This window comes from Haliotis cracherodii, unplaced genomic scaffold, assembly GCF_022045235.1.
Source record: "Haliotis cracherodii isolate W230 unplaced genomic scaffold, xgHalCrac1.p SCAF_3, whole genome shotgun sequence".
NCBI classification, from domain to species: Eukaryota; Metazoa; Mollusca; class Gastropoda; order Lepetellida; family Haliotidae; genus Haliotis; species Haliotis cracherodii.
The window spans coordinates 72,563,210-72,588,799 of NW_027266286.1; the positions used below are offsets into that span (position 1 = coordinate 72,563,210).

The 25,590-nt window shown below is 39.6% G+C and overlaps 1 protein-coding gene across 5 annotated transcripts in view; it reads right to left on the bottom strand.

The window, feature by feature from the left end:
* Window positions 1-25,590, bottom strand: part of LOC139475104 (cGMP-inhibited 3',5'-cyclic phosphodiesterase 3A-like) — a 201,803-nt gene that overhangs the window by 45,874 nt on the left and 130,339 nt on the right. The window contains exon 1 of one of the 5 annotated variants that reach the window (XM_071258353.1): window positions 17,019-17,215. The exons of 3 other annotated variants lie outside the window; for them this stretch is intronic. In XM_071258353.1, coding sequence (XP_071114454.1) covers window positions 17,019-17,144 — 126 coding nt within the window. In that variant the 5' untranslated portion in view covers window positions 17,145-17,215. Of the gene's footprint in view, window positions 1-6,361; window positions 7,104-17,018; window positions 17,216-25,590 lie in introns of those variants that run through there. One more of the 5 variants, XM_071258354.1, reaches the window with a different exon arrangement.

Genomic DNA, 25,590 nt, shown 5'->3' on the forward strand with positions numbered 1-25,590 from the left:
AGACAATCAGGCCAGTGACTAAATACCAATACTTACATACACCAATTCCATATCCTTGTCTCACAGACAATCAGGCCAGTGACTAAATACCAATACTTACATACACCAATTCCATATCCTTGTCTCACAGACAATCAGGCCAGTGACTAAATACCAATACTTACATACACCAATTCCATATCCTTGTCTCACAGACAATCAGGCCAGTGACTAAATACCAATACTTACATACACCAATTCCATATCCTTGTCTCACAGACAATCAGGCCAGTGACTAAATACCAATACTTACATACACCAATTCCATATCCTTGTCTCACAGACAATCAGGCCAGTGACTAAATACCAATACTTACATACACCAATTCCATATCCTTGTCTCACAGACAATCAGGCCAGTGACTAAATACCAATACTTACATACACCAATTCCATATCCCTGTCTTACAGACAGTCAGGCCAGTGCCTAAAATACCAACATTTACATACACCAATTCCATTACAGTCTTCCGTAAGTGAGAAGTATACAATGGCGAGGATTCTTTTATCTATGATAAAACTGGGAAACCAACTGGAATCGACTTACTGAGTTAATAATCGTACCCAATGACATCTTCCACCATCAATTACAATTTGCATTTAGACTGCATAAAAACTTGCTTTTCAGGTGCTGCAGCTGGAGATATCAGTCAGATGTTGGATTATTAGCCTGTCGGCGCCCATGTTATGCATGAACTAATCTCTCCTGAAATCTATCAGATACTCAAACATGGCCATAGTGCTGTGTTTGACAAACTGAAAAGATATCACAGCCATTTCAGAATGAACTCATGATCAGAAATTAAAAGCTCTCTCAACGTATCACATAGAACAAGGCCACTCCAGTAAAGGTTTCCGATAAAATTCTATAACAGTGAGTGAGTGAATATTGTTTTGTGCCACACACAGCACAATTCCAATGACTGACACATAAAATGAGCTTTATATAAAATGCCCATATGGGGAATCAAAACCTAGGTCTTCAGCTTGACAAGTTAATACTTTAACCACTAGACAATTAACTGCCGAACTCTGTCTGTCATACAGACCCTGAAACAAAAACATCCAATACAGCCCATGCAAGTCTATAATGTTTGGCAAGTCTATATTACTGCTGTATCAGTATCTGAAAATGGAGAAAGTTTCTGGGCTCCTTTTTATTATATTTTATAACTATAATTTAACAACTGTTTTTTTCTGAAAAATATGTTCATTTCAGAGACTGGTTGTTAGTCCAGCCGAACTCAATCGAAGCAGTTAAGTTACCAAATAACAGAGACAGGTACAAGACCAAATGTTGGAGCTCATCACAAACATCTCCCTAAGAACTGATTGCTGATGTCAGAGACAAATGCACTGTCCAAAAGTAATTATTAACTTTTCTATTAGGCCAAATAAGACATCGGAGGGGGTTTACTTAGTGAAGCATGTATGAATATATCAGAGCCTAACAGAATCACATCTAGTTCTATATAAACATCTCAAAGTTCTACATGCAGCACTGAACAGGATTTGACATTTTAACCTGAGAATCAATCCACCTTCACATTTCGCCCACATGCCCAAAGTAAATATGTCAGTGACATTTGGCCATCATTCTTTTCTGGCCATTCTGACTTTCAACAAATTTCATTCACATATATAATTACCTGAAGAATAAAACAAGAGAAGTGTATTTTTGGCCGTCTTATGACACCATCACAAAGACCTGCTACAATGATGTAGATGTAGTGTGACGCACATGGAAAGAAAACCTTGGACAGAATTTCTAGAAATAAACACCTTGAAAGGAATGGCCATAAATAGATGTTGAGAGTACGTCAATGCACTGACAGTAATGGCCGGCTCCATCAGCTCGAGTTCACCATGAACCTAGGGATCCTTCCTCTAAGACTCGCCATTCTCAGGATCACCCTGATCACATGGACTGCGGTAAAACCGACAGAGTTTTGTTAACGGGTGATCTGGTCACCTTAATCAGTTCCCTACCCTAACTCAGACAGATGCATAGGAAATCAAAGTGGGAGCTATGACAGTGAATCATACACTCCATTAAGGAAGTCATAAGCTGGGGTTGTTAACCGTTAGTTTTATTATTTGTTTTACTCATAAGCTCTCATAATCCACCAGGACTAGGGTGAAAGGAAAGATGATGAGATGGATTTCTAAAATATCTAGACAATACACACCCCATACACACCAAAATGCACCTTCCCGGTGCTTGTTTATTCACTGGCCTTCATTAAATATTAATAATATTTATAATACATTTGGAGTGAATATAAATTGATTCATCAACAGGTCATAACTGGAGAATGGTTACACAATGCCTTGCTGTTGTGAGTGAGTGTGGTTTTACGCCGCTTTTAGCAATAATCCAGCAATATCACGGCGGGGGACACCGGAAAATAGGGTCACACATTGTACCCATGTGGGGATGCTGTTCTGTAGTGTCACAGTGAACACGGTGAATACAATCTGGCATTTTGTAACTGAATTCATCTTACCAGGGATCGATTTCGCTGCCCAAGTGCAGGTATTTTCTTGCTTGTGCAGGAAACTTATATTGCCAGTACCCATTTAGTACAGATAACTACTTATAGATGTTCCCAAAAGTGACCGCCTAGGGTGGCCAGATTAACAGGGTCCTTACAAACTAGGTCTCACTTTACATGCACAATGTCAAATTATAATTACCGTATTCGACGTAATAAGCACCCCGCTCCAATTAGCGCCCACGGTGCCATTTTCTAAGATATTGGCTAGTGAATAATCCCAATTAGCACCCCTTCCGATTTACACAAGACTTGTGTTATATGCACCCTTAATTATGGGCATTTAATTCTGGAAAAATATATCTGTCGTACATAAACATTTCAGGCTGTCAGCATAAACCACAAAATTTATCTTTCAACTCTCTATTTTCACCAAAATTACATTCTAATAAGAGCCCCCTATTTCTAATTTTGAGTGCGCCCCGGTCGCTTATTACATCGAATACGGTATCATTCATATGAAATTAAATCAAATAAAAATAATAAAAATTATTATTTATCTTTGAAATGAAAGTATCTGAAGTTCTGTGTTTGTTTAATTATCTTATGATATATGATAGAGAGGAGCCAGAGAATCTCTTCAGTGTCACACATTGATACTGAAGAAATCTAGACTTGCCAAACTTCACCCAACTTTGTAGGATTTCTTAATAATTAGTTTGGAGTCTGTATGAGTGACTCCCTACATGTGTAAATTATAGAGGCCATACAGCTATCCAAAAAGCTATAACTAAAACTACCAATATTTTGTACGCCGCTTTTAGCACTATTCCGGCAATATCACAGTGGGGGACACCAGAAATGGGCTTCACACATTGTACCCATGGGGGGAATCAAACCCAGGTCTTCAGCATGACGAGCAAACGCTTTAACCACTAGGCTACCCGACTGCCCCCCTGATGAAGGAGTATAGACTCCAAAATGTTGTGTTCCTGATAATAAAGAAGTTGACATCGATAAATTCTCTTCCAGTGAGCAACATACCTGTCAGTGTTCTATTACTTCCATATACCAACAAAGCACGGTACTATTTCACACATCTTACCTCAACAACATCCCTACATGCAACTGAAACAAAGCACCATCATACCTGGCACTGAGGAACGAAGTCATTTGCAATATCACAGTCTGTACTAAGTACTCTCACGCTCAATCTTTAATGAACTTGCCTGAAGCATCAACCAACATGCCGACACATGGCTTGCAATTTGACGTAATTGGATAATTAAGTGTAATAGATCCACAATTGCCATACTGCTGTTTTGGATCTATGGGAAAATACTCTCGAACTTCCTGCATACAAACCAGGACTCTTTTCAGTGAACAGTTGACTTGCCTTTGCATGTGTCTGTGATGGGGGCCTCTAGTGAGGTAGTACACTCACCTTTCGTGAACACCTGGTGTCATGACTACAGTAAACTATGTTAATAATGAACATGCTTATAATGAACAGACCGATATAACAAACTTATTTTCTATTCCTGGACATGTAGTCCTTGTTGTATGTATATTATATATATACTTACAACGAACTACAGTTATTACGAACTAAAAATAGTGGTCCCTTTGAGTTGGTTATAACCGTAGTTTACTGTATTTGATAGTTATTCATGAACACATACTCATGATATAGTCCGAATTGTACAGTCAGTGCTGCTTTCAGTAAATATTTCTTCCGATTATGGAAATGGTTTTGATGTTTTTTCCACAAAGTAGGTGACTGTGGCATGTGATTCAGAATGACCTTTCCTGGTGCTTCAGACTCCCAACAAAATAATCTAATAACTCCTGAGATTGATTCATGTGGTTTAATCCCAGGTTTTCAAAGTCCCAGATAGATGATGTGAGATTAAATCACATCACATGGATTAAAGATCCAGATAGAGGAGGTGGGACCACATAAATCAAAGTCCCAGATAGAGGAGGTGGGACCACATGAATCAAGTCCCAGATAGAGGAGGTGGGACCACATGAATTAAGTCCCAGATAGATGATGTGAGATTAAATCACATCACATGGATTAAAGATCCAGATAGAGGAGGTGGGACCACATAAATCAAAGTCCCAGATAGAGGAGGTGGGACCACATGAATCAAGTCCCAGATAGAGGAGGCGGGACCACATGAATCAAGTCCCAGATAGATGATGTGAGATTAAATCACATCACATGGATTAAAGATCCAGATAGAGGAAGTGGGACCACATAAATCAAAGTTCCAGACAGAGGAAGTGGGACCACATAAATCAAAGTCCCAGACAGAGGAGGTGGGACCACATAAATCAAAGTCCCAGATAGAGGAGGTGGGACCACATGAATCAAGTCCCAGATAGAGGAGGCGGGACCACATGAATCAAGTCCCAGATAGATGATGTGAGATTAAATCACATCACATGGATTAAAGATCCAGATAGAGGAAGTGGGACCACATAAATCAAAGTCCCAGACAGAGGAAGTGGGACCACATAAATCAAAGTCCCAGATAGAGGAGGTGGGACCACATGAATCAAGATGCTAGAGTTGAAAAGGGGATGCTAGAGTTGAGATGGGGATGCTTGAGTTGAGAAAGGGATGCCAGAGTTGAGAAGGGGATGCTAGAGTTGAGAAGGGGATGCTAGAGTTGAGAAGTTGTCATTTCTGTAAAAGTAAATTGCAAGAGATTCATGGTATTTGATTGGCTAACCAACAAACCCCACAAGCAGTCTACAGTTTCCTGATTGGTCGATAGTGCGGGGCTTGTGTTGCACTACTATGCTGAATGATGTGATGGATGTACTTCTGTCTAGTATTTTGTGTTAACAATTAGAAGTTAATTTTGTTGACTTATTTACTTATAAGATGTGACTTCAAAATGTATATTTGCATTTATGGAAGTATGGTGTGGTGTGGTGTGGTGTGGTGTGGTGTGGTGTGGTGTGGTGTGGTGTGTGGTGGAGTGAGTGAGTGAGTGAGTGAGTGAGTGAGTGAGTGAGGTTGAGTGAGTGAGTGAGTGAGTGAGTGAGTGAGTGAGTGAGCGAGCGAGCGCTTTGATCAGCACTTCAGGGAGATCGCTGTCAGCAAAACTGAATGTGGGTAGAAAAGCCCCAGTTAATTATTCAGATCAGATTATGCCCCTTCCACACCCGTCCTCTGTGAGAGCATCACAGCTGAAATGTTTACAATGAACAGGAAACATCCCTTTTCAATTTCAAGGACTGATTTCTTCTGGTTGAAGCATTAAGCAATAAGGACTTTCCTGGTCAACCACGCTTCCTTCCAGTCTTAGCATAATCTTTTGTATGAACTAAACCAACATAAGGATAAAGTCAAGAATTCTATGACACACACATCGCATACTGAAACTAAACGTTTGAAGGTGACAATACGTTAAGCTGAGCCACATGAATGACTATGAGATTGGCACAGCAACCATCAATACCTGAATGAATAATATGCAACTTTTAACATCTGAATGTCCAAGAAGCCACGTGACATGCATGTGAAGGAACTGAAATAAGAGAATTTAGATCAAGTCTTAGTACCCAGTTCAACTAAAACATGCAGCTTTGTGAAAAAGGATGGGGTGACTCGTTCCTATACACATATACATATACTCTGAATAATCCAAATACAAACAAGTTTTATTCTATTTCAAATTCTTCTAATCCTGTATGTTAGGCATTTTATTGTTAATATTATATATTATTAAACAAACATGTATTCTTTGCACCATATTCAAAGCATTAATTCATAATTACAACATCCCAGGGTTTCAGTGGTGCGTCCTTACCTCGCTGAGACTGCGATGTATGTACACTTTGCGTCGACATCGCCGACGGGGGTAGCGGTTGTCAAGCGCCCCCCCTAGGTCCTCCCCATCATCTGGCTCCATGGACATTGCCATCGGTTAACCTGATCAATGCTCTTCACAAAAATACTTCTCCTTATCCCTAGAAATTTATCCACATCACTTGATATAAAACTCAGATCAGGTCGTTCACACACTTTGATTTTCAGCAATTTCCACCCAATTTCAGTTTGGATTACACATCATACACTAAGTCAGTCACAGTGACCCTGGTACGAAAGACAAGAAACGATTCCTGCCAAACCTTAGAACTGTCAAAACATTACATCAGAATAGGTAAATCAGTTTATCCCCTTGGAGCAATCACAACACATCCTCTAAGCCACTCCTCCAGCTAGGTTCGAATTTGTCTCCCTGAGAACATCCTCATTGACAGAAAAAAGCATAATTCCCGACGGACGTCCTCTATAATGTAGTTCTCACATCGCCTCCTCCCAGCGGTCTCTACCTTGTACAGGTAAATCTGCCTACGAGCAGTGAGGATGCAGACCACGTCAGGATCTCACACAGCTGTGGACTTGCACCACGGACTGATCCCACGTCTATAGTTGATCACAGATCAATGAAGAACACATTCTACTGCTATCTATTATGAGCTTTCATACGTCTTGGCGAACGAGCTGCACGCTCCGTCTTGGTCATCCCGCGCCCATGAAGTATCACAATCAATACCGTCACATACAATAGTCAGCCTGCATCATGTTGAAACAGCCTCGTGCACAACAAATAACAATATCAACTGGAACATGGCACATCAGTCAAACATTAATGACGTATGTTAGTACAGGTCTTTAGTCAGAAAATGCGTCACACATGAACAGTTCAAATGAGGACTCCACATGTGTTTTTAACCCCTCACGTGACGGCCATCAGCCACTGCTGATTCTGTAACTCAGGTACACGGTGTGTATAAAACCAGCTGCCATCTGTCCAGATGCATTGAAGGGAGAAATAGCTGCACATTATGGAGCAGTGTAGCAAGGCATTTACAACAAGGATATCATGTGATACCACAATTATTACAGGGTTAAAGTACTTGAACAATGCAAGGCTAAACAGGATACTCTCTAAAACAGGCGGTTTAGATAGCGATTTAGCCAATCGTTATCTTCACTCCATCCCTGGGACACTACAACTAAGTCAGCGTGGAAGGACCAGCATCTACAGCAGGAGATAAAACCTCAGTAAAGTTGTTCCACAAGACTGACTTTCACACTACGTTCATATTCACACATAGTGGAGAATCATGCTTGTGATTTTGTGTGAAGCAACATCACAAATCATCCGATCATTGGCTACTGCTTTTGACTGAACAAAAACAAGGAGAAATCACACTACATTATACAATATCCCCTTGTCTGTCATACAGACCCTGAAACAGATACCTTATTCAACGTAATTAGCAACCCATTCTTATAAGCACCCATGGCGGTATCTGCAAAGCATGCACATAGTATTATTTGTAAGAGACATGCATATATCTCTAAGAGGTATATTACGGACACAGATCGTTATCTGCCTTCGCCAAACCACAAATTTCACTATCTTTCAATTCTGATTGTTAACCAAAATTGCATTCTAATAAGCACCCACCTTTTCTAATTTGGAGAGCACCCTGGATGCTTATTTTGTCAAATACGGTTTATCCAATACAGCCCATGCAAGTCTATAATATTTGCCAAGTCTAGATTACTACAGTATCTGAAAATGAATGGCCCCTTTTTATTATGATTTATAATAACTACAACTATAATCTAACAAAAGTTTATTCTATAAAATATGTTCATTAAAGAGACTTGAAGTTTGAAGAAATTAGACCAACATTTACTATCTGCAAATATATAATTCTGATAAAAACATTCACCTACATTTAAAGTTAAAAGAAGCCTAGTGACATGGTAGTCAGAACTTGTGGAAAAATCTAGACTTGCTTCATTTAACTCTTTCAACACCAGTCAACCAGAAGTGTTTACTGATGGGACACCGAGTTCCCAGAGACTCTTGTTTTATAGATGAAGCCAACATTTATCAAAGAAAATATCTGCTTGTAAAATATATTTGTTACTACATGTTATACACCATTTGAAAGGTCTGATCCTATGGTTTATAAATATGAAAGTTATGTTTTTCATTTATTTAAAATAATGCATTTACAACGTATTTAAGTTTGTTGTAAATAAAAAATGTAAGCTAACACGTTGTTAACGTCCAGATTAGGGACCAAGGAAGCGAAAACTTGACTATTTTCGGCAAATATAAGATTTCATAAAATCCACTTACCTATTTCTGTTTTATTTACATTGTTTACGTGATTGAAAATCATTTTAAAAAGAATTATAAACAGTATCTATATCATCACCCATTTCCCGATAACAGCGGCTGTCCGCTCAGTAACATGAAGAAATACCCCAGTTTTCGAGTCTTCGTATGAAAAGCACGTTCGTTGAAGAATGGCATATGACACATCCCTGGAAAGCTTATTCCTTCATCTACATGCTCGTAACATCACCTGGTTTTTTTTCCGTAGTTATAACAAGCGATTTCACTGGATTAAAATTGGTTTCTAATGACGCTTTCTTGCTGAAATCTGCAACAAATTTCGTGATTGGTCTATTTTGAGCACGTGACCTAAGGCAGCCAATCAAATTACAGCTGTGATACCAAGCTCGTGTTTGATAAATTTCACAAGTTTGCAAAAGATTTTTGTTAAATCGTGTTATTCTGAACGTTTTAAGCAGGAAATCACGATATATATTAAAAATATGGAACTTCGTTAATGTATCGTGCTAGGTTACGAGCTGTGACAAAGATTTTTCATGCATATATTTTTGCATTAAACATCGTGTCCGAGCCGAGAATTCGAGGCGACGAAAGCCGAGATGTCATTTGACTTACATCACACGCAATCGCACGAAAAGATGGAAATAATAACTTAGATGTAAGTTTGATTACTTTTAGATATATTTTTGTTGATTTCGTTTATTACTTTGTATAATATATTTAAAGATTTGTTTAAAACGTCTTTATTTTGCTCTTTGACATGTTCGATGTGGACCCATTGTCGAAATGTGTGTCCGAGAATTTTATTTTCAATAACATCGCGGGAAATAGTGAATAATTTTTTTAATTATCGATAAAAAATGATAAATTGAAATGGAATACGTATTTCAGACATTGTGAAATGTGATAGATTTAATAAATGAATGATATCACAGGTAGGTCCATATATACTGTGTCTGGGGACTCGATGCTTCTTGGCCGGATAACCGGCCTGCGGTGTTGAAAGAGACAAGGCAAAAGCATTACAGTGAGAGCTGGGCGGAAGGGACAATAATATGGATCAGGGACTGTGAGAGTAACTAGCTAGAAATCTATGATTGTGGGTTGTAATCCCTGGTTCATTCTGATTCTGATTCTGTAGGTTTGTCAGCACCATACCCATGCTCGTGGCTTCATCAAAGTGATAAACGTCTGAGACCCACATAACTTGGAGCTTTCCTCCCACATCAAGCAGCTGAAACACTGTGACATAACTGTAATACTCCTAAACACAATTTAACACTACTCACTAAATCAGTCAATCTTACTGGAAAGGTGGTACACAAAATGTGATGAATCAATGTACATTATGATGATAATGTTTTATCGCTACATCTATGTGATGAGAGACTGCCGTAGGTGAAGTAGTCATCAACCTCTTCATCAATAAGGTCAGGGTGACAAGTAGGGCCCCTGGCTATGTAACAGACATCATTCACAGCTGACCTACAATTACACAGCAGTTTTCTTCTTTCTAAATAGTTAGAAATAAACACACTGCAAGTGATTCCTTGGCATCTGATTGGTTAACCAAGCCATCTCTTTTGAGATTATGTGTCCCCACACTGAGAAAACAATGAGGTGACACCCACAAACGGACTACTCTTTCCTGAATGGTTGATAATCGAATGGGCGGGGCTTGTGGTGCATTATTGTGTTGAATGTCACAGATTTTGTATTGTTGTCAACAGATTTGTGTGTGTTAATGATCAAATATGCAGTCTTTGAAGTTTTATTATTGTTGATGTATGTATAATAGTGAGTGAGTGAGTGAGTTGGGTTTAACCCTGCTTTGAACTGTATTCCAGTTATATCATGGCGTGTCAGCTTCAAGTGGGAGGAAAGTATGAAGTTAACACTTCGGTGAAATCCATGAGCACAGGTATGGTGCTGACAAACCTACAAACATAATCGGGGCAAACCCGGACTCGACCCCACGATGATAGGTTTATGGAGTGCATAAGGGACAAAACTCTGCACAGCAAATTGTTGAGCCTCAGGCGACTGGGCCTCCCATGCCCCTTATTCACATCTTCCTGAGGCAAGGGAGTTAACTGACTTCAAAAGTCCTGGAGTTTCCACCCTTGCCAGACTTATCCTAATCAAAATCATGAAATGAAATCGACCTCCGGTACGTAAACTGTCATGCAGATTTGGGGTGATTGTAGGATTTGCAAAGCATTTGTACTGCCAACTCGGTGTCTACAGATATTTTCCAAATCTTTTCATGTTTTTAATCAAGGTGCTCGTGTGATTTGATGCACTTCGCGATGTAAGACACGTTTTATCACAATATAGATCTTGATAATCGACCAGATGGTCTTGACTGGGCTCCGCCATTTTGTTTGAAGCAAATGCAAGTGATATGAGAGGTGGAATCTGATTGGTCAATAACAGAGACATAAAACTGACATAACTCGTAACAGCCACTGGTGGCGCTTAGTATGGATCGCACCCAGGAATTACAACCTAGTTCGGCAAGGGTGGAAACTTGACATTCATAGTCAGTTAACTCCCTTGCCTTGGGAAGATGCCTATTCATTATTAAGAATTTATTTCTCAATATGGTTTTGCGTTTATGGAACTATAAATACAAGAAAAGATGTACACCTTGCATTACTTCATTGTACATATTAACAAAGCGTGCATTCTGTTTTTCACATTTATACACCCATAAACACAAAATACTGAAATCAATGCATACATAATTATAACCAAAAATAAATAAAAGCATGTGATCAAAGCTTAATAAAAATAATCCTACACCAATACATTAGAGTAAGCATTAGGCTACTGACAACAAAATTAAACAAAAGCTTAAGAAGTATTTTTTCTACACCAATACATTACAGCAAACATTAGGCTACTGACAGCGAAAAAAATAAATGCACTCTGGATAAAACACATCATATATACACCCAGATTCAGTTCAAGGCTCTTACACAAGGTGTTATGCATTACGTTGCATGTTTAACAGATATAAGAAGCAAATTATGGCGAGCATGCATGTGCGCAGACTTCATCACTGCTGTTGCAGTCAACGGGTAACCGTCATGAAGCACAATATATGGCTGTTTCACACGACATGTCGGAATACACCTTTGTCCTCACGGCATGGCCCTGAGCTGGGAAGAGCTCAATAGCCACATCAAAGATGACTGGGCCTCAAGGTATGGTTAAAAACTATTCAAAGTGAATTTGGGAAGAACTTTCACGCATATTGAATTAAACATGAATCACATTGTGAAGATGTGTATTTCAAGAGTATGGAGATATTTGACATTGTTTATATCACAAGACTTTGCTTATTGCAGTATAGTGCTTCTCTTCATCTAGTCAGTAATTAGGCCAACTTTTATAATGTTAATGATTCCCTACATTCAGTAAACCACCATCAATAAATATTTCTTTAAAGTGAATAGGTCTTCAGCAACCCATGCTTGTCGTAAAAGGCAACTATACTTGTGGTAAGAGGAGACTAGTGGGATCGGGTGGTCAGGCTCGCTAGCTTGGTTGATGCATGTCGTCATATCCCATTGCGTGGATCGATGCTCATGATGTCAATCACTGGATTGTGTGGTCCAGACTTGATTATTTACAGACCGCCGTCATATAGCTGGAATATTGTTGAGTGTGGCATTCAACAACAAACAAACAAATTAAAGTGCAGAAGATGGGTTTAACTCCACTTGGAACAGTATATAAGTATTTCAGTATTTCAGTATTTCAGTAATATCACAGCATATAAAAGATGTACAAATGCGGATAAAGCATTTTGGAAACACTTTGGTTGCATTCTGGGACCACAATCTGTTTAGCAGGTCCCATATAAAGCTTGCAAAGGAACTGTTTCATATGCTTCAAGATGGTAGAATATAGTTTATATGAATATGGGATTTGAACACAGGTCCCTCAGACCCTGGCGTGACCAAGGGACACAACTCTACATGGCACACTGCAGACACTTGCAGGACTGGCCCTGACAATAACAATGTTGCAGTATCTGGGGACCGAGTGTCCTCCCTGAAACCAGGACAGCTAGGAAATGAAGCAAGTAGTTACTATAGGAACAACATACAGCTGAATCAGAGCTCATGATATCAGTTTTTCACAGGCTGCGGTCATATAGCTGGAACACTGCTGAGTCCAGCATCAAACAACAAACAAACTTCAGCCCCATACCTCCCCATATAAGGCAGTCTTAGCACTGGTGTGCGGACCAAGAGTGTTACATACTTAACAATTTGATGTCAAACGACCAAATGACCAAAGATTTTAATTGACAATCTGCAACAATTAAGACATACACTGATCATTAGTTTATAAAATCCTGTTTATTATTCTTTGTTTGTTTGTTTAACACTACACTCAGAAATATTCCAGCTATATGACAATCCAGTGATTGACATCATGAGCATCGATTGACGAGTCTGAAATATATTTATCACATAGACTGCCTGACATTCCTCTCTTAGTTTTGCCATATTTGGAGCAGTTGGTCCAACGATTACACTGATGATCACACTAATGCACAGGTTTGAATCCCTAATGGGTTCAACTTTGGCCATTTTTTCTCAGCTATTGTGCCATTTATGCCAAATGGAATTGTTATGGTGAATAATCGAGGATGGTTATGCTTTCATGTTTATGTTTAATATTTCCCCAAAAATTACCCCAAAGTCCTATTTTCTCACTCTCCAACTCCTGTCGCAACTGTTATACAATGTTTTAATTGTCATTTTTGAAAACTTCAAAGAGGGAGAAATGTTACTCTGTAGTGGCAATGAGCAGCTCTGACAAGCCTGTCCTTGGAACCAGGAAGTATATCATCGGGCCATCCCGGACAACCTCCAGCATCTTGGAGGCCAGGAAGCTCCGCTGTCAGCCACATCTAGCCAGCATGTCAACATTCACTTGACAGTTCCGCTCTCCGCCCACTGTCAGCGAGAGTTGGCCAGTTCGGCAGAGCGGAACAGACATTCTGTTACATATGCATGTTTTCTGGTAATTAAACCAACTATCCCATCTATAGATGTTCCACGAGTAACTGAACGTTAATGCAAAACATGGACATTTTTTCACACTCTTAATTAATGATAATGTTTTGGATAGCTTTTAATCTGTTTAATTAATAATAATCAAAGATGCTTACAAGAACCAAGAAGGCATGGGATAGCATTCTATAACACTGTATCTGTTAGGACTCTTTTGAGTCAAATATGAAATAACATTAAGATCTCCATGGGGAAAAGGATGCATTCGGTCACTGTGCAAAATAGATCTGTTATGTGCATCAAGTCACTATGAGTAACTAAACGTTATGAGCATCAAGTCACGAGTAACTGAACGTTATGAGCATCAAGTCATGAGTAACTGAATGTTATGAGCATCAAGTCATTATTATGAGTAACTGAATGTTATGAGCATCAAGTCATTATTATGAGTAACTGAATGTTATGAGCATCAAGTCACTACGAGTAACTGAACGTTGTGAGCATCAAGTCACTACGAGTAACTGAACGTTATGAGCATCAAGTCACGAGTAACTGAATGTTATGAGCATCAAGTCATGAGTAACTGAATGTTATGAGCATCAAGTCACTACGAGTAACTGAACGTTGTGAGCATCAAGTCACTACGAGTAACTGAATGTTTTGAGCATCAAGTCACTATGAGTAACTGAACGTTGTGAGCATCAAGTCACTACGAGTAACTGAATGTTATGAGCATCAAGTCATTATTATGAGTAACTGAATGTTATGAGCATCAAGTCACTACGAGTACTTGAACGTTGTAAGCATCAAGTCACTACGAGTACCTGAACGTTATGAGCATCAAGTCACTTCGAGTGCCTGAACGTTATGAGCATCAAGTCACAAGTAGCTGAATGTTATGAGCATAAAGTCCATTGAAGGATATCAGGTGATGTCACCATTACAAATAGACATTGAAGGATATCAGGTGATGTCACCATTACAAATAGACATTGAAGGATATCAGGTGACAGGTGATTACCATATTGCATTTACTTCAATACCTTGTCGATAATTTCAGTTAACACCTGAGGTTTTTTCAAAGAATTTAGACCCTATTGCGTAGGAGACATTTTACGTACAAAATACAACTTACAGAATAGCCTGCAGAGGAAATCAAATCTAATTACCTCCAGTTGAGTAGACGGGAAATCTTTGCTGTAATTTTCCCAATACTTAATGTAATATTCCCAATTACTGCCCCCTGGTGAGCAGTGGGTGTACTAAATGTAATATACGACACTCTCTCCACATGAAGGCTAGATCTTTACAGGGTGAAATCAAGTCATCATCATGGAGTAGCTAGATGCAAACTGACAACACAGCTTCTCAATGATGTCCTGGTTGGCTTCAAACATCCACATCACAAAGATAAGAATGGAAGATCACGCTCAAATGATTCAATGAATCAAAGTAGTTTTACACAGTTATCTTTAATCTATTTTTTCACTGAGATGGGCAAGTCAGAATTGCCAGTATATGCTCACATTCTGAAAATTTATACCATTTCTGCAAATTCTTAATTAAGTTTTTAATCATGTTAATACACATATTTCCTTAAATATATTACGATAGAGTGAGCAAGGTTTATGCTGAATTGAACAGTATTTCAGTTATTTTTTGTGTGCCTGTGTGTGTGTTGTTATGAGGAGAGTGGGAAGAGTCTCTAAGTCGGGATAAACATTGAAGAGATCCTGGTTTTCAAACCACAGCCTGCTGCTTGTGCCACCATTTTCAGGAATGGTGTTTTTATCGCGTCCAAGATTATTGCACTTATATAGTGACGTGCATGCACATGTGGTTGCTGGTAGTCCAGACTAATGCTGAGTTCATAGTGCGAGCCCACTGAGATACCATGCTGCAGTTTAACATGAATACCCTACTCAGACACAGTATACTGTCTCCAAGCAGACCGGTCCTTGTTTTAGCCCTTTAATCCCGAGCATCTGACAGCGTAACAAGAACCATCTTTTAATGTCTTTTGGTATGACGCAGCCCAGGATCGAACCCTGGACCTTCAGCTCTCCGGGCGGACGCTCTACCACTAGACCACAGAGGCAGTGATTAATGTTTCAAAGTCCAAACAAAATAAATCTGTCATCCCAGTTGGTAATTGCGTACAATTCAATCCCCCTCTTTGTAGAGGACATCATCACATCCTCCAGGCCTAAGATGCTCCCAGTAACACTTCTGACTGTAACTTACATCTATAGCGTGTGTGTTTATACCGATACACACCTGCTTAAATGAGCCTTGCAGGAGCACAGCTTATGGGATCTGGTTTCTCTACTACGCTAACATGCTGCTCAAAAAGAACTTCGTCTTTTCAGTTCACTGACAAAAATTTGAAATTTGTGGATAAGAAAATGCACTAAAAAGGTTTTTCTCAAATAGACCTAATTGCTGAGCATCTGATTGGCATTCTAGAGATTGTGAGTAAATAAGAAAACATACCAGAGCTCTAGCTGAATAACGGTGAAAGAATCTACATTGAAAAGTCGCTATCTGCAATAAACCTGAAGTTGTTATCCATAACGTTGAACATTTGCTGAATGATGCAACACAGTTTAATCTTTTCTAAATCCCCGATGTATGGTCAGTCTGAAGCTTATTGAGCAAAACCATACACATATGAAAAGATAAAACAATGGGTCTTATTATCTGTTAATTATAATGCAGGCCCTAGACAGGTTGTTCTTTTAGGGTGATCCAAGAGTTAAGGTCATGTCCTGAAAAAAAGGTTTTAAGTTCAACAAATAACAGAAATGTGCTGCTTCATATTTTCTTACCAAAATACCCAGCCATTGTTTACCAAGTTGAAATTAATCTTATGCCTTCTGTGAAAATAAAGCCTGGTGATTTGATTAATTTTAATTCTGTAATGGCCTAAGGATCCCAAAGAGAAATGCATGAAACTTTTAACAATTAGGTACTACCACTTGACAACTAATTACATTTAAATCTTAGTCAACCTGAACTGAATCCTACTACACTGAATAGTTCAAGATTAAACATTTTCTTCCAGTTCACAAAGAATGCAGTTGTAATTAACATGTGAGCAACTAGTTTGTGGACAAGTTCATTTACTAGCCTTGTGGTGCTGAACATGGCTCAGTCTCTTACATTAAAACTAGCCAATTGAGAACCGTTCATTGCAACAGCAATGACACAATTATGTTCTTCCCAGGTGAATTCAGTTCGTAATTATTCAAAAGCTATCAACTTACCCAGTAGATATCCTCGTAGTCACACTGGATGCCGATTTCCTCCGTACTATTAAACATTTTGTGTCGCTCTTTCACAGAGTTTCCTACGACACACTCCGGTGATGATTTAGTTGTTTTGTCAAACATTGGCACCTCCGATTTCAAGCAAACTGAGAGAGAATTAGTGGATAGCCTATATTCGTAGTCCCAAATTACAATGTTTCAGACCTGTTGCAAAACAGTTACCATGAAGACCAGTAGTCTGCCCGCTAGTATAAGGCTTGACGGTGATAGGGTGCTGTTAGGTTTCAAGCAGTATTGCCAACAAATGTCAAATGTAAAAGGCACGCTCATATAATGTTCTGTGTCCAATTACCCAGTTTTGCTGTGAGATAATTGCATTTCTCCATACCAAAATCAAATTCAGTTTCACCAACTTTCAAAATTTACCTTGTTATGCGCAAACCTCCATATTGCCTGAAGCAGTGGACAGCATCAGCGGAGTGTCAACAACATAACCCCTTTATCTCACAAGACATCGAAACCAAGAAAACTCAATAAAATAAAAGTTGATAAATTCTATATTAAGCACACTTAAAACATTATGCAACATAGGATTTTGAATCAGGTCAGAGAACAGAAAAAAAATCAGTGGTAGTAGTTTTCTGCTGCCAGTATATTTTTCAAAGGTATATGACAGTTTCCTTAATGGTGGTGTGATGAAGTTGTTCTTGTAAATATCTCATGCTCCCTTCCGTGAAATTATCTTCTTTTATCAGTTTCCTGTGACCTGAATAAGTCGTCAGTCAGGTTGAAATTCTTCACAAAGTGTCTTAAGTTGTCTTTAATATCATAATATCACGGTTCTTCGTAGCGTTTCCACAGTTCTCGTGGATGTTATTAAATTTCTCCCCAGTTATTTATCTCTTGAGACTTTCCTCCTGTTATAACACTTCTCGATGTTATAAATGTCTCCACTGTTATAACATCTCTCCTGAATGTTATAACTGTTCAGTCGCCAGGTATCCTCAGTGTTGTGACATGGGTCCTCTCAGTACTGTCCTACCTGTGTACAAGTCACCTGTCTCAGCACATCTGCTGGTGCTCCTCGTTAAGGCAGGTAACAAGTGACACCCCACACGTCCTATGCCACATGGTCAGTGACAGTGACGACAACCAGCTTCTTCTCACTCTCACATGTAAGAGTGTACATATGAAATTCCGGAAATAACATTTGCATATGCCATTAAGTCTCGCTAACACTGCTGGCAACCTCAGGGGATGTATGCCTACTGGGGAAACAATATAGTTTTATATATACTACGACCTCATTATAACACAATCACCTCAAAACAACCTCGAAGTTCAAAAACACATATCTAGCTAACACATTATCCCATATATTCTTGACGTCACATTTTCAACCTGAAAACATTTTCTTCCAGCACATTTCCTTCTCACTGTAAAATGTCTCCTCATTTGTGTCTTATAGTGAGGTGAGTGGATCTGTGGATCTTCCAAACACAAGACATCAGAATGAAGTGGGCCTGGCGGTGCAAGCCCAACTCCCTCAGTGTCTCCGCTTCTCATGACGTAGGTGGGTAATCTCCATATCTATCCCCACCTATCTGGAAGTATATCTATTGAAGCCGATCATCCATGTACAAATTACTGGGATATGGGTACACCAGCACTTAATCACAAAACAGTGCAATTCTCCCGAAACAGATTGTAAGATATCCACTTACAAACGGAATAGCATCAACTAAGACTGACATAAATAAATAGAGGGATAATATTTCTGATGATTCATGCAGATCATAACTAAAGTCATGTAATAATACTCTATAAGAACTCAATCATTATCTCCAAGTAAAATGTATTGTGAAACAGTACCAAATTCAAAATTTAATTAAAACTAATTCTGTATATTTATGCTGTAATGAAATTCCATAATACTGGTTGCTATACCATCGAGGAGAAAATAAACAGAAACCTGATACAAGCAGCGAAACGCTCAACAACTCACACTGAAATAGTATAACAATCGTTTCCCAACGTAATATTTGATTACACAACATACCATGGTTAATTAAACATCTTTGAACATAAATGGCAACATTTAATTACATTTTCAGGCATATTACGGTATGCAGTTGCAGTAAATCATTCTGTGGGAAATGTCAGACAGTGATACCCTGGAACCCACTGGTAATATTTATCTCCAGAAACCTAAGGAGTATAGTGAATCCATGTGAAAGCTGTTTTCCTTCCTTTCATTAATTAACAAACTTTTTTAACAGCAGCTTTTCAAGCACATGTAATTTCCGGAATTAGGATTTAAGAGCACAGCATCAGAACGAACAAATTTGGGTTAATAATACATAAGACCAAGCGTTCCTTCAGTCCAAAACACTGGACAAGAACCAGGGCATACACACCTCTGGTTTCCATTTCTTTATTATTCTGGAACGTGAAGGTCCGTGGTAGAATAGGTCTTCAGCAACCCATGCTTGCTGTAAAAGGCGACTGTGCTTGTTGTAAGAGGCGACTAACGGGTTCGGATGGTCAGTCTCGCTGACTTGGTTGATGCATGTCATTGTATCCCAATTGCGTGGATCGATGCTCATGATATCAATCACTGGATTGTCTGGTTCAGACTCTATTATTTACAGACCGCCATCTTATAGCTGGAATATTGCTGAGTGTGGCGTTAAACAACAAACAAACAAACTTTATTATTATGACCACTTTTGGTTTCATAATGGCAGTTGGCTAACCTATATATTAAATCGTGGGCTTGGCACACTGAAAACAGGTTCGTTTTCCAACATGGGGAAAAATGTGAAGTTCATTCTTTTTGTGCCCCCAATACAAAAGGACTGTCTAAACATACTACTCAAAAGAAGTAAAGAACGCCTGTTTCTTTCATATTACAATACATAATCTGTCATTCCAATTTCCTTAACTTCTTTTGAGTAGTATAGTAAAAAAGAATCCATACACAGTGAAACTTTGATAGTCCAGACCCTGTTAATCCAGAAAGCCCATCTTCCAGCACCCTTACATTATACTTCAGAAATAAACGAGTCAGAGTTGTTTATCGTACAATAAAACTGTGACTGCAGGGAGAATAAACCACTCGCGGTTTATTCTCCCTATGTTACCCAGCTATGGTGAACAGCTCATGAGTTACTTCCCTATAAAAATAACGTCTTCCAATTTACGTCATCAAGTTGCGAGCGCATGTTTAAATCTCCGGAAATGATGTCATTGTAGAACAGAGTTTTATCTTGAAACAAGTATTTGTCACAGAGTGACGAAATATCCCCCGCCTGTACACCATAGTACCAAATATGAAGACAATCCAGCGATTAGTTCTTGAGATATTGTGGCAACACCGTTTTCCAACTCCAAAAACAGATTTGCCTGCTGTGACCCTGAAAATGGGGTCAAGGTCACCAAATCTGACAGGTGTATGCGGTGTCTGTATATACACTATAGTTCCAAATATGAAGACAATCCAGCGATTAGTTCTTGAGATATCGCGGCAACACTGTTTTCTAACTCCAAAAGCAGATTTGCCTGCTGTGACCTTGAAAATGGGATCAAGGTGACCAAAACCGACTGGTGTCTGCGGAGTCTGTATATACACTATAGTTCCAAATATGAAGACAATGCAGTGTTTAGTTCTTGAGATATCGCGGCAACACCGTTTTCCAACTCTAAAAGCAGATTTGTCTGCTGTGACCTTGAAAATGGGATCAAGGTCACCAAAACCGACTGGTGTCTGCGGAGTCTGTATATACACCATAGTTCCAAATATGAAGACAATCCAGTGTTTAGTTCTTGAGATATCGCGGCAACACCGTTTTCCAACTCCAAAAGCAGATATGCCTGCTGTGACCTTGAAAATGGGGTCAAGGTCACCAAAACCGACTGGTGTCTGCGGAGTCTGTATATACACCATAGTTCCAAATATGAAGACATTCCAGAGATTAGTTCTTGAGATATTGCGGCAACACCGTTTTCCAACTCCAAAAGCAGATATGCCTGCTGTGACCTTGAAAATGGGGTCAAGGTCACCAAAACCGACTGGTGTCTGCGGAGTCTGTATATACACCATAGTTCCAAATATGAAGACAATCCAGTGTTTAGTTCTTGAGATATCGCGGCAACAAACAGGTGGGACGTACGGACGGACGTACGGACGGACGGACAGACGGACGTACGGACGTACGGACGGACGTACGGACGGTCGTGAATACTATATCCCCCGCTTCGCGCTTTCGCGCGGCGGGGGATAATAAAACACACTTTATTCTTCATTGCTCTTTCTGATTTATCATGTAGCTATCTCATATATAGAGGATATTATATGAGTGTTCATGTCATACAATATTTACGACACGAGTGTCAAAATTTCGGTATTTCCCGAGCGATAAATAAGGACAGCAAGTAGCAACAGCATTGGAACCACAATTTGTCGAATGATTCTAGAGTAACGTCATTCCGACCTCACGTCACAAAAGATTCAGACGACATCAACAATGCCATCCGGATGACGGAAACAATACACTGGGCACAAATGATTTTTATGAACCCTGATATGTTACCATGATTTGTTAATCCATAACTTTGTTGATCAGGACAGTTTCACTGAGAACACCAAAGTCAGGATTAACGTTGTGTCAATATAACTATATGAGAGTTGTATCAACAGTCCATGAAGATTTCTGTTTATTAGTCTATGAGGACACCAACAGTCCATGAAGATTTCTGTTTATTAGTCTACGAGGACACCAACAGTCCATGAAGATTTCTGTCTATTAGTCTACCAGGACACCAACAGTCCATGAAGATTTCTGTTTATTAGTCTATGAGGACACCAACAGTCCATGAAGATTTCTGTTTATTAGTCTACGAGGACACCAACACACCAACAGTCCATGAAGATTTCTGTCTATTAGTCTATGAGGACACCAACAGTCCATGAAGATTTCTGTTTATTAGTCTACGAGGACACCAACAGACACCAACAGTCCATGAAGATTTCTGTTTATTAGTCTACGAGGACACCAACAATCAATTTGAAATTCTGTTTCATTACAACTGTCATGTAATTGATATAGTAAGAATGCAAGGGGGGAGTTGGGTGAATTCGGTTTGTCTGCAATCTCAAACCAATCTGATTAAACAAACGGAAAGGTAAATTCATCAGGGAAATCTGGTCACTTGAAACGTTTTCAAAATGGGCTATGATGGCATCCCCAAAAGTCGCAAAAAAAAGTATAAACATTACTACATTTTGGGATAGAGGGCAAATTTCAAGATTCTTGAAACTGCCGCGCCCACACTGACGGCAATGATGTGACTCTGAGTGTAATGAAGGTGTCACACGCTGGGAAGGAATACCCCACTCAGACACAGTGTACTGACTCCGAGCCGACAAGTCCTTGTTTTGGCCCACTGAGATACCATGTCACAGTTTAACATGGATACCCCACTCAGTCACAGTATACTGACTCTGAGCAGACCAGTCCTTGTTTTAGCCCCTTAATGCCAAGTGCCAGGCAGGGTAACAACAAGTACCATCTTTGAATGTCTTTTGGTATGAGGCGGCCGGGGATCAAACCCCCGACCTTCCACTCTCCGGGCGGACACTCTACCACTAAATTAGACCACAGAGGCAGTCATGAACAGCATGAAAACCATCAGATTCAGGAACATCTTAATTATCATAATCCTCTCTGGCTTGCAACTGTGACTACACTGGAACAGGTAGTATAGATTCAGTTTCTCCGGTGTCAAAAATAGACATGTATGCCAGAAACTGATATGTTGATGTGTCAATTTGCAGCTAGACTTGCAGCTTAAACTACGTCATCTCTTATCTGAGAATCTCAAAACATTTCCAACTTCAGCCCAGGGAACTCTATTCTTGTGATTTAACTACTGGGGAGTAGTATTACAGCAACAATATTATCCTCACAACTACACATCATCTCCAAATTAAACTGCATCCGAAATCAATTCCTGTCTCTTTCATTTCATGTTTTCAGATAGTGAATGTTCATCCTTAAAATTGTCAAAAATATCTTTAAAATCTGAAAGTAAAGCAATCACTTGCAAATTTAACCTGACCATAGTCACATAAATAAAATTCCAAGCACTATGTCCAGAGGCTAGGGAAGATATAATGTAGCTTTGTTGGTCGCCAAAGGTGTCAATGAAGATCAGCGGTTTTAGTTGGCCTTAAGCACTGACCTTTGATAAGTGGTAGGGAAACAGTGCATTCTCCACACACAGCGGAGGAAACAAACATGTGCTGACATTCCATCCGTATAATCACATGTATAAATCCTTTCCTTGAGGTCGCACTTTTGGAAATGTGCGAAGTATTTCTGAAGTAAACATCATGTACGTTACCATGGTAACTTATTACTGAATTGAATGAAATGGAGGAAACTGATTATGAAAATGTATTATTCCACATATGAATAGACATAATCTGCAGGCAAAGAGTATACACTATTTGGGATTTAATATGTGCCCTGAACTAGAATTATACACTTTACTTCACTTCCAGGTAATTTGTGCATTTGACGTCTGTCTCAAGGTAACATGAATCACTTGCTTTGGAATTTATTCCAAAGCAGTCATGAAAAGAAACATCCACAAAGAATCTGCCAATATAATTCTTGTACAGTCCCCAGAGCATATATTGATAAAAACAATCAACCCCATTCCATTAATCCTTTCATCCCCTTCTCAGCTCTAGCAGCCTATACTCATCCCCTTCTCAGTTCTAGCAGCCTATACTCATCCCCTACACAGTTCTAGCAGCCTATACTCATCCCCTACACAGTTCTAGCAGCCTATACTCATCCCCTTCTCAGCTCTAGCAGCCTATACTCATCCCCTTCTCAGCTCTAGCAGCCTATACTCATCCCCTACACAGTTCTAGCAGCCTATACTCATCCCCTTCTCAGTTCTAGCAGCCTATACTCATCCCCTTCTCAGCTCTAGCAGCCTATACTCATCCCCTACACAGTTCTAGCAGCCTATACTCATCCCCTACACAGTTCTAGCAGCCTATACTCATCCCCTTCTCAGTTCTAGCAGCCTATACTCATCCCCTACACAGTTCTAGCAGCCTATACTCATCCCCTTCTCAGTTCTAGCAGCCTATACTCATCCCCTTCTCAGCTCTAGCAGCCTATACTCATCTCCTTCTCAGCTGTAGCAGCCTATACTCATCCCCTTCTCTGCTCTAGCAGCCTATACTCATCCCCTTCTCAGCTCTAGCAGCCTATACTCATCCCCTACACAGTTCTAGCAGCCTATACTCATCCCCTTCTCAGCTCTAGCAGCCTATACTCATCCCCTTCTCAGCTCTAGCAGCCTATACTCATCCCCTTCTCAGCTCTAGCAGCCTATACTCATCCCCTACACAGTTCTAGCAGCCTATACTCATCCCCTTCTCAGTTCTAGCAGCCTATACTCATCCCATTTTCAGCTCTAGCAGCCTATACTCATCCCCTTCTCAGTTCTAACAGCCTATACTCATCCTGCAGCAAAATCAAACCCATGTGATAAGTTTAACAACTGTCCAACCAACTGAAACTCCACTGACAGTGATCTTTAGATGTCATCTGGTGCTGACAGTGTTAGATGTCATCTGGTGCTGACAGTGTTAGATGTCATCTGATGCTGACAGTGTTAGATGTCATCTGATGCTGACAGTGTTAGATGTCATCTGGAGCTGACAGTGTTAGATGTCATCTGGTGTTGACAGTCTTTGATGTCATCTGGTGCTGACAGTGTTAGATGTCATCTGGTGCTGACAGTGTTAGATGTCATCTGATGCTGACAGTGTTAGTTGTCATCTGATGCTGACAGTGTTTGATGTCATCTGATGCTGACAGTGTTAGATGTCATCTGGTGCTGACAGTGTTAGATGTCATCTGGTGCTGACAGTGTTAGACGTCATCTGATGCTGACAGTGTTAGACGTCATCTGGAGCTGACAGTGTTAGATGTCATCTGGAGCTGACAGTGTTTGGTGTCATCTGGTGCTGACAGTGTTAGATGTCATCTGATGCTGACAGTGTTTGATGTCATCTGATGCTGACAGTGTTTGGTGTCATCTGATGCTGACAGTGTTTGACGTCATCTGGTGCTGACAGTGTTTGGTGTCATCTGATGCTGACAGTCACTCACGGAGAGTTAAACACCCCCCCACTTACAGGGGCCATGCTGAATTAAACATTAAAACATACTGAATACATTTACAATGGAAAATACTTTATCCCTTCCCAGCCACCATCACCAAGTGCGAAGACATTTAATAAAATATGCTTCAGTTAGTTCTTGAACTTTCACACGTCTTACAACAACAAAACATTTCCTAACAAACCTTTCAAAACAACCCTTGACAAACTGAAGTATAGATATGTACTGACCAATCCTTCTCTAGGAATTGAAGAGTGTTTGATAGCCCTTGGCAACACAAAAATTAAAAGCTTGAATTGACTTTATGAGAAAACATGGTAAACAAGGAAATAGGAGTGTGTTTTTATCCTGATATTGCT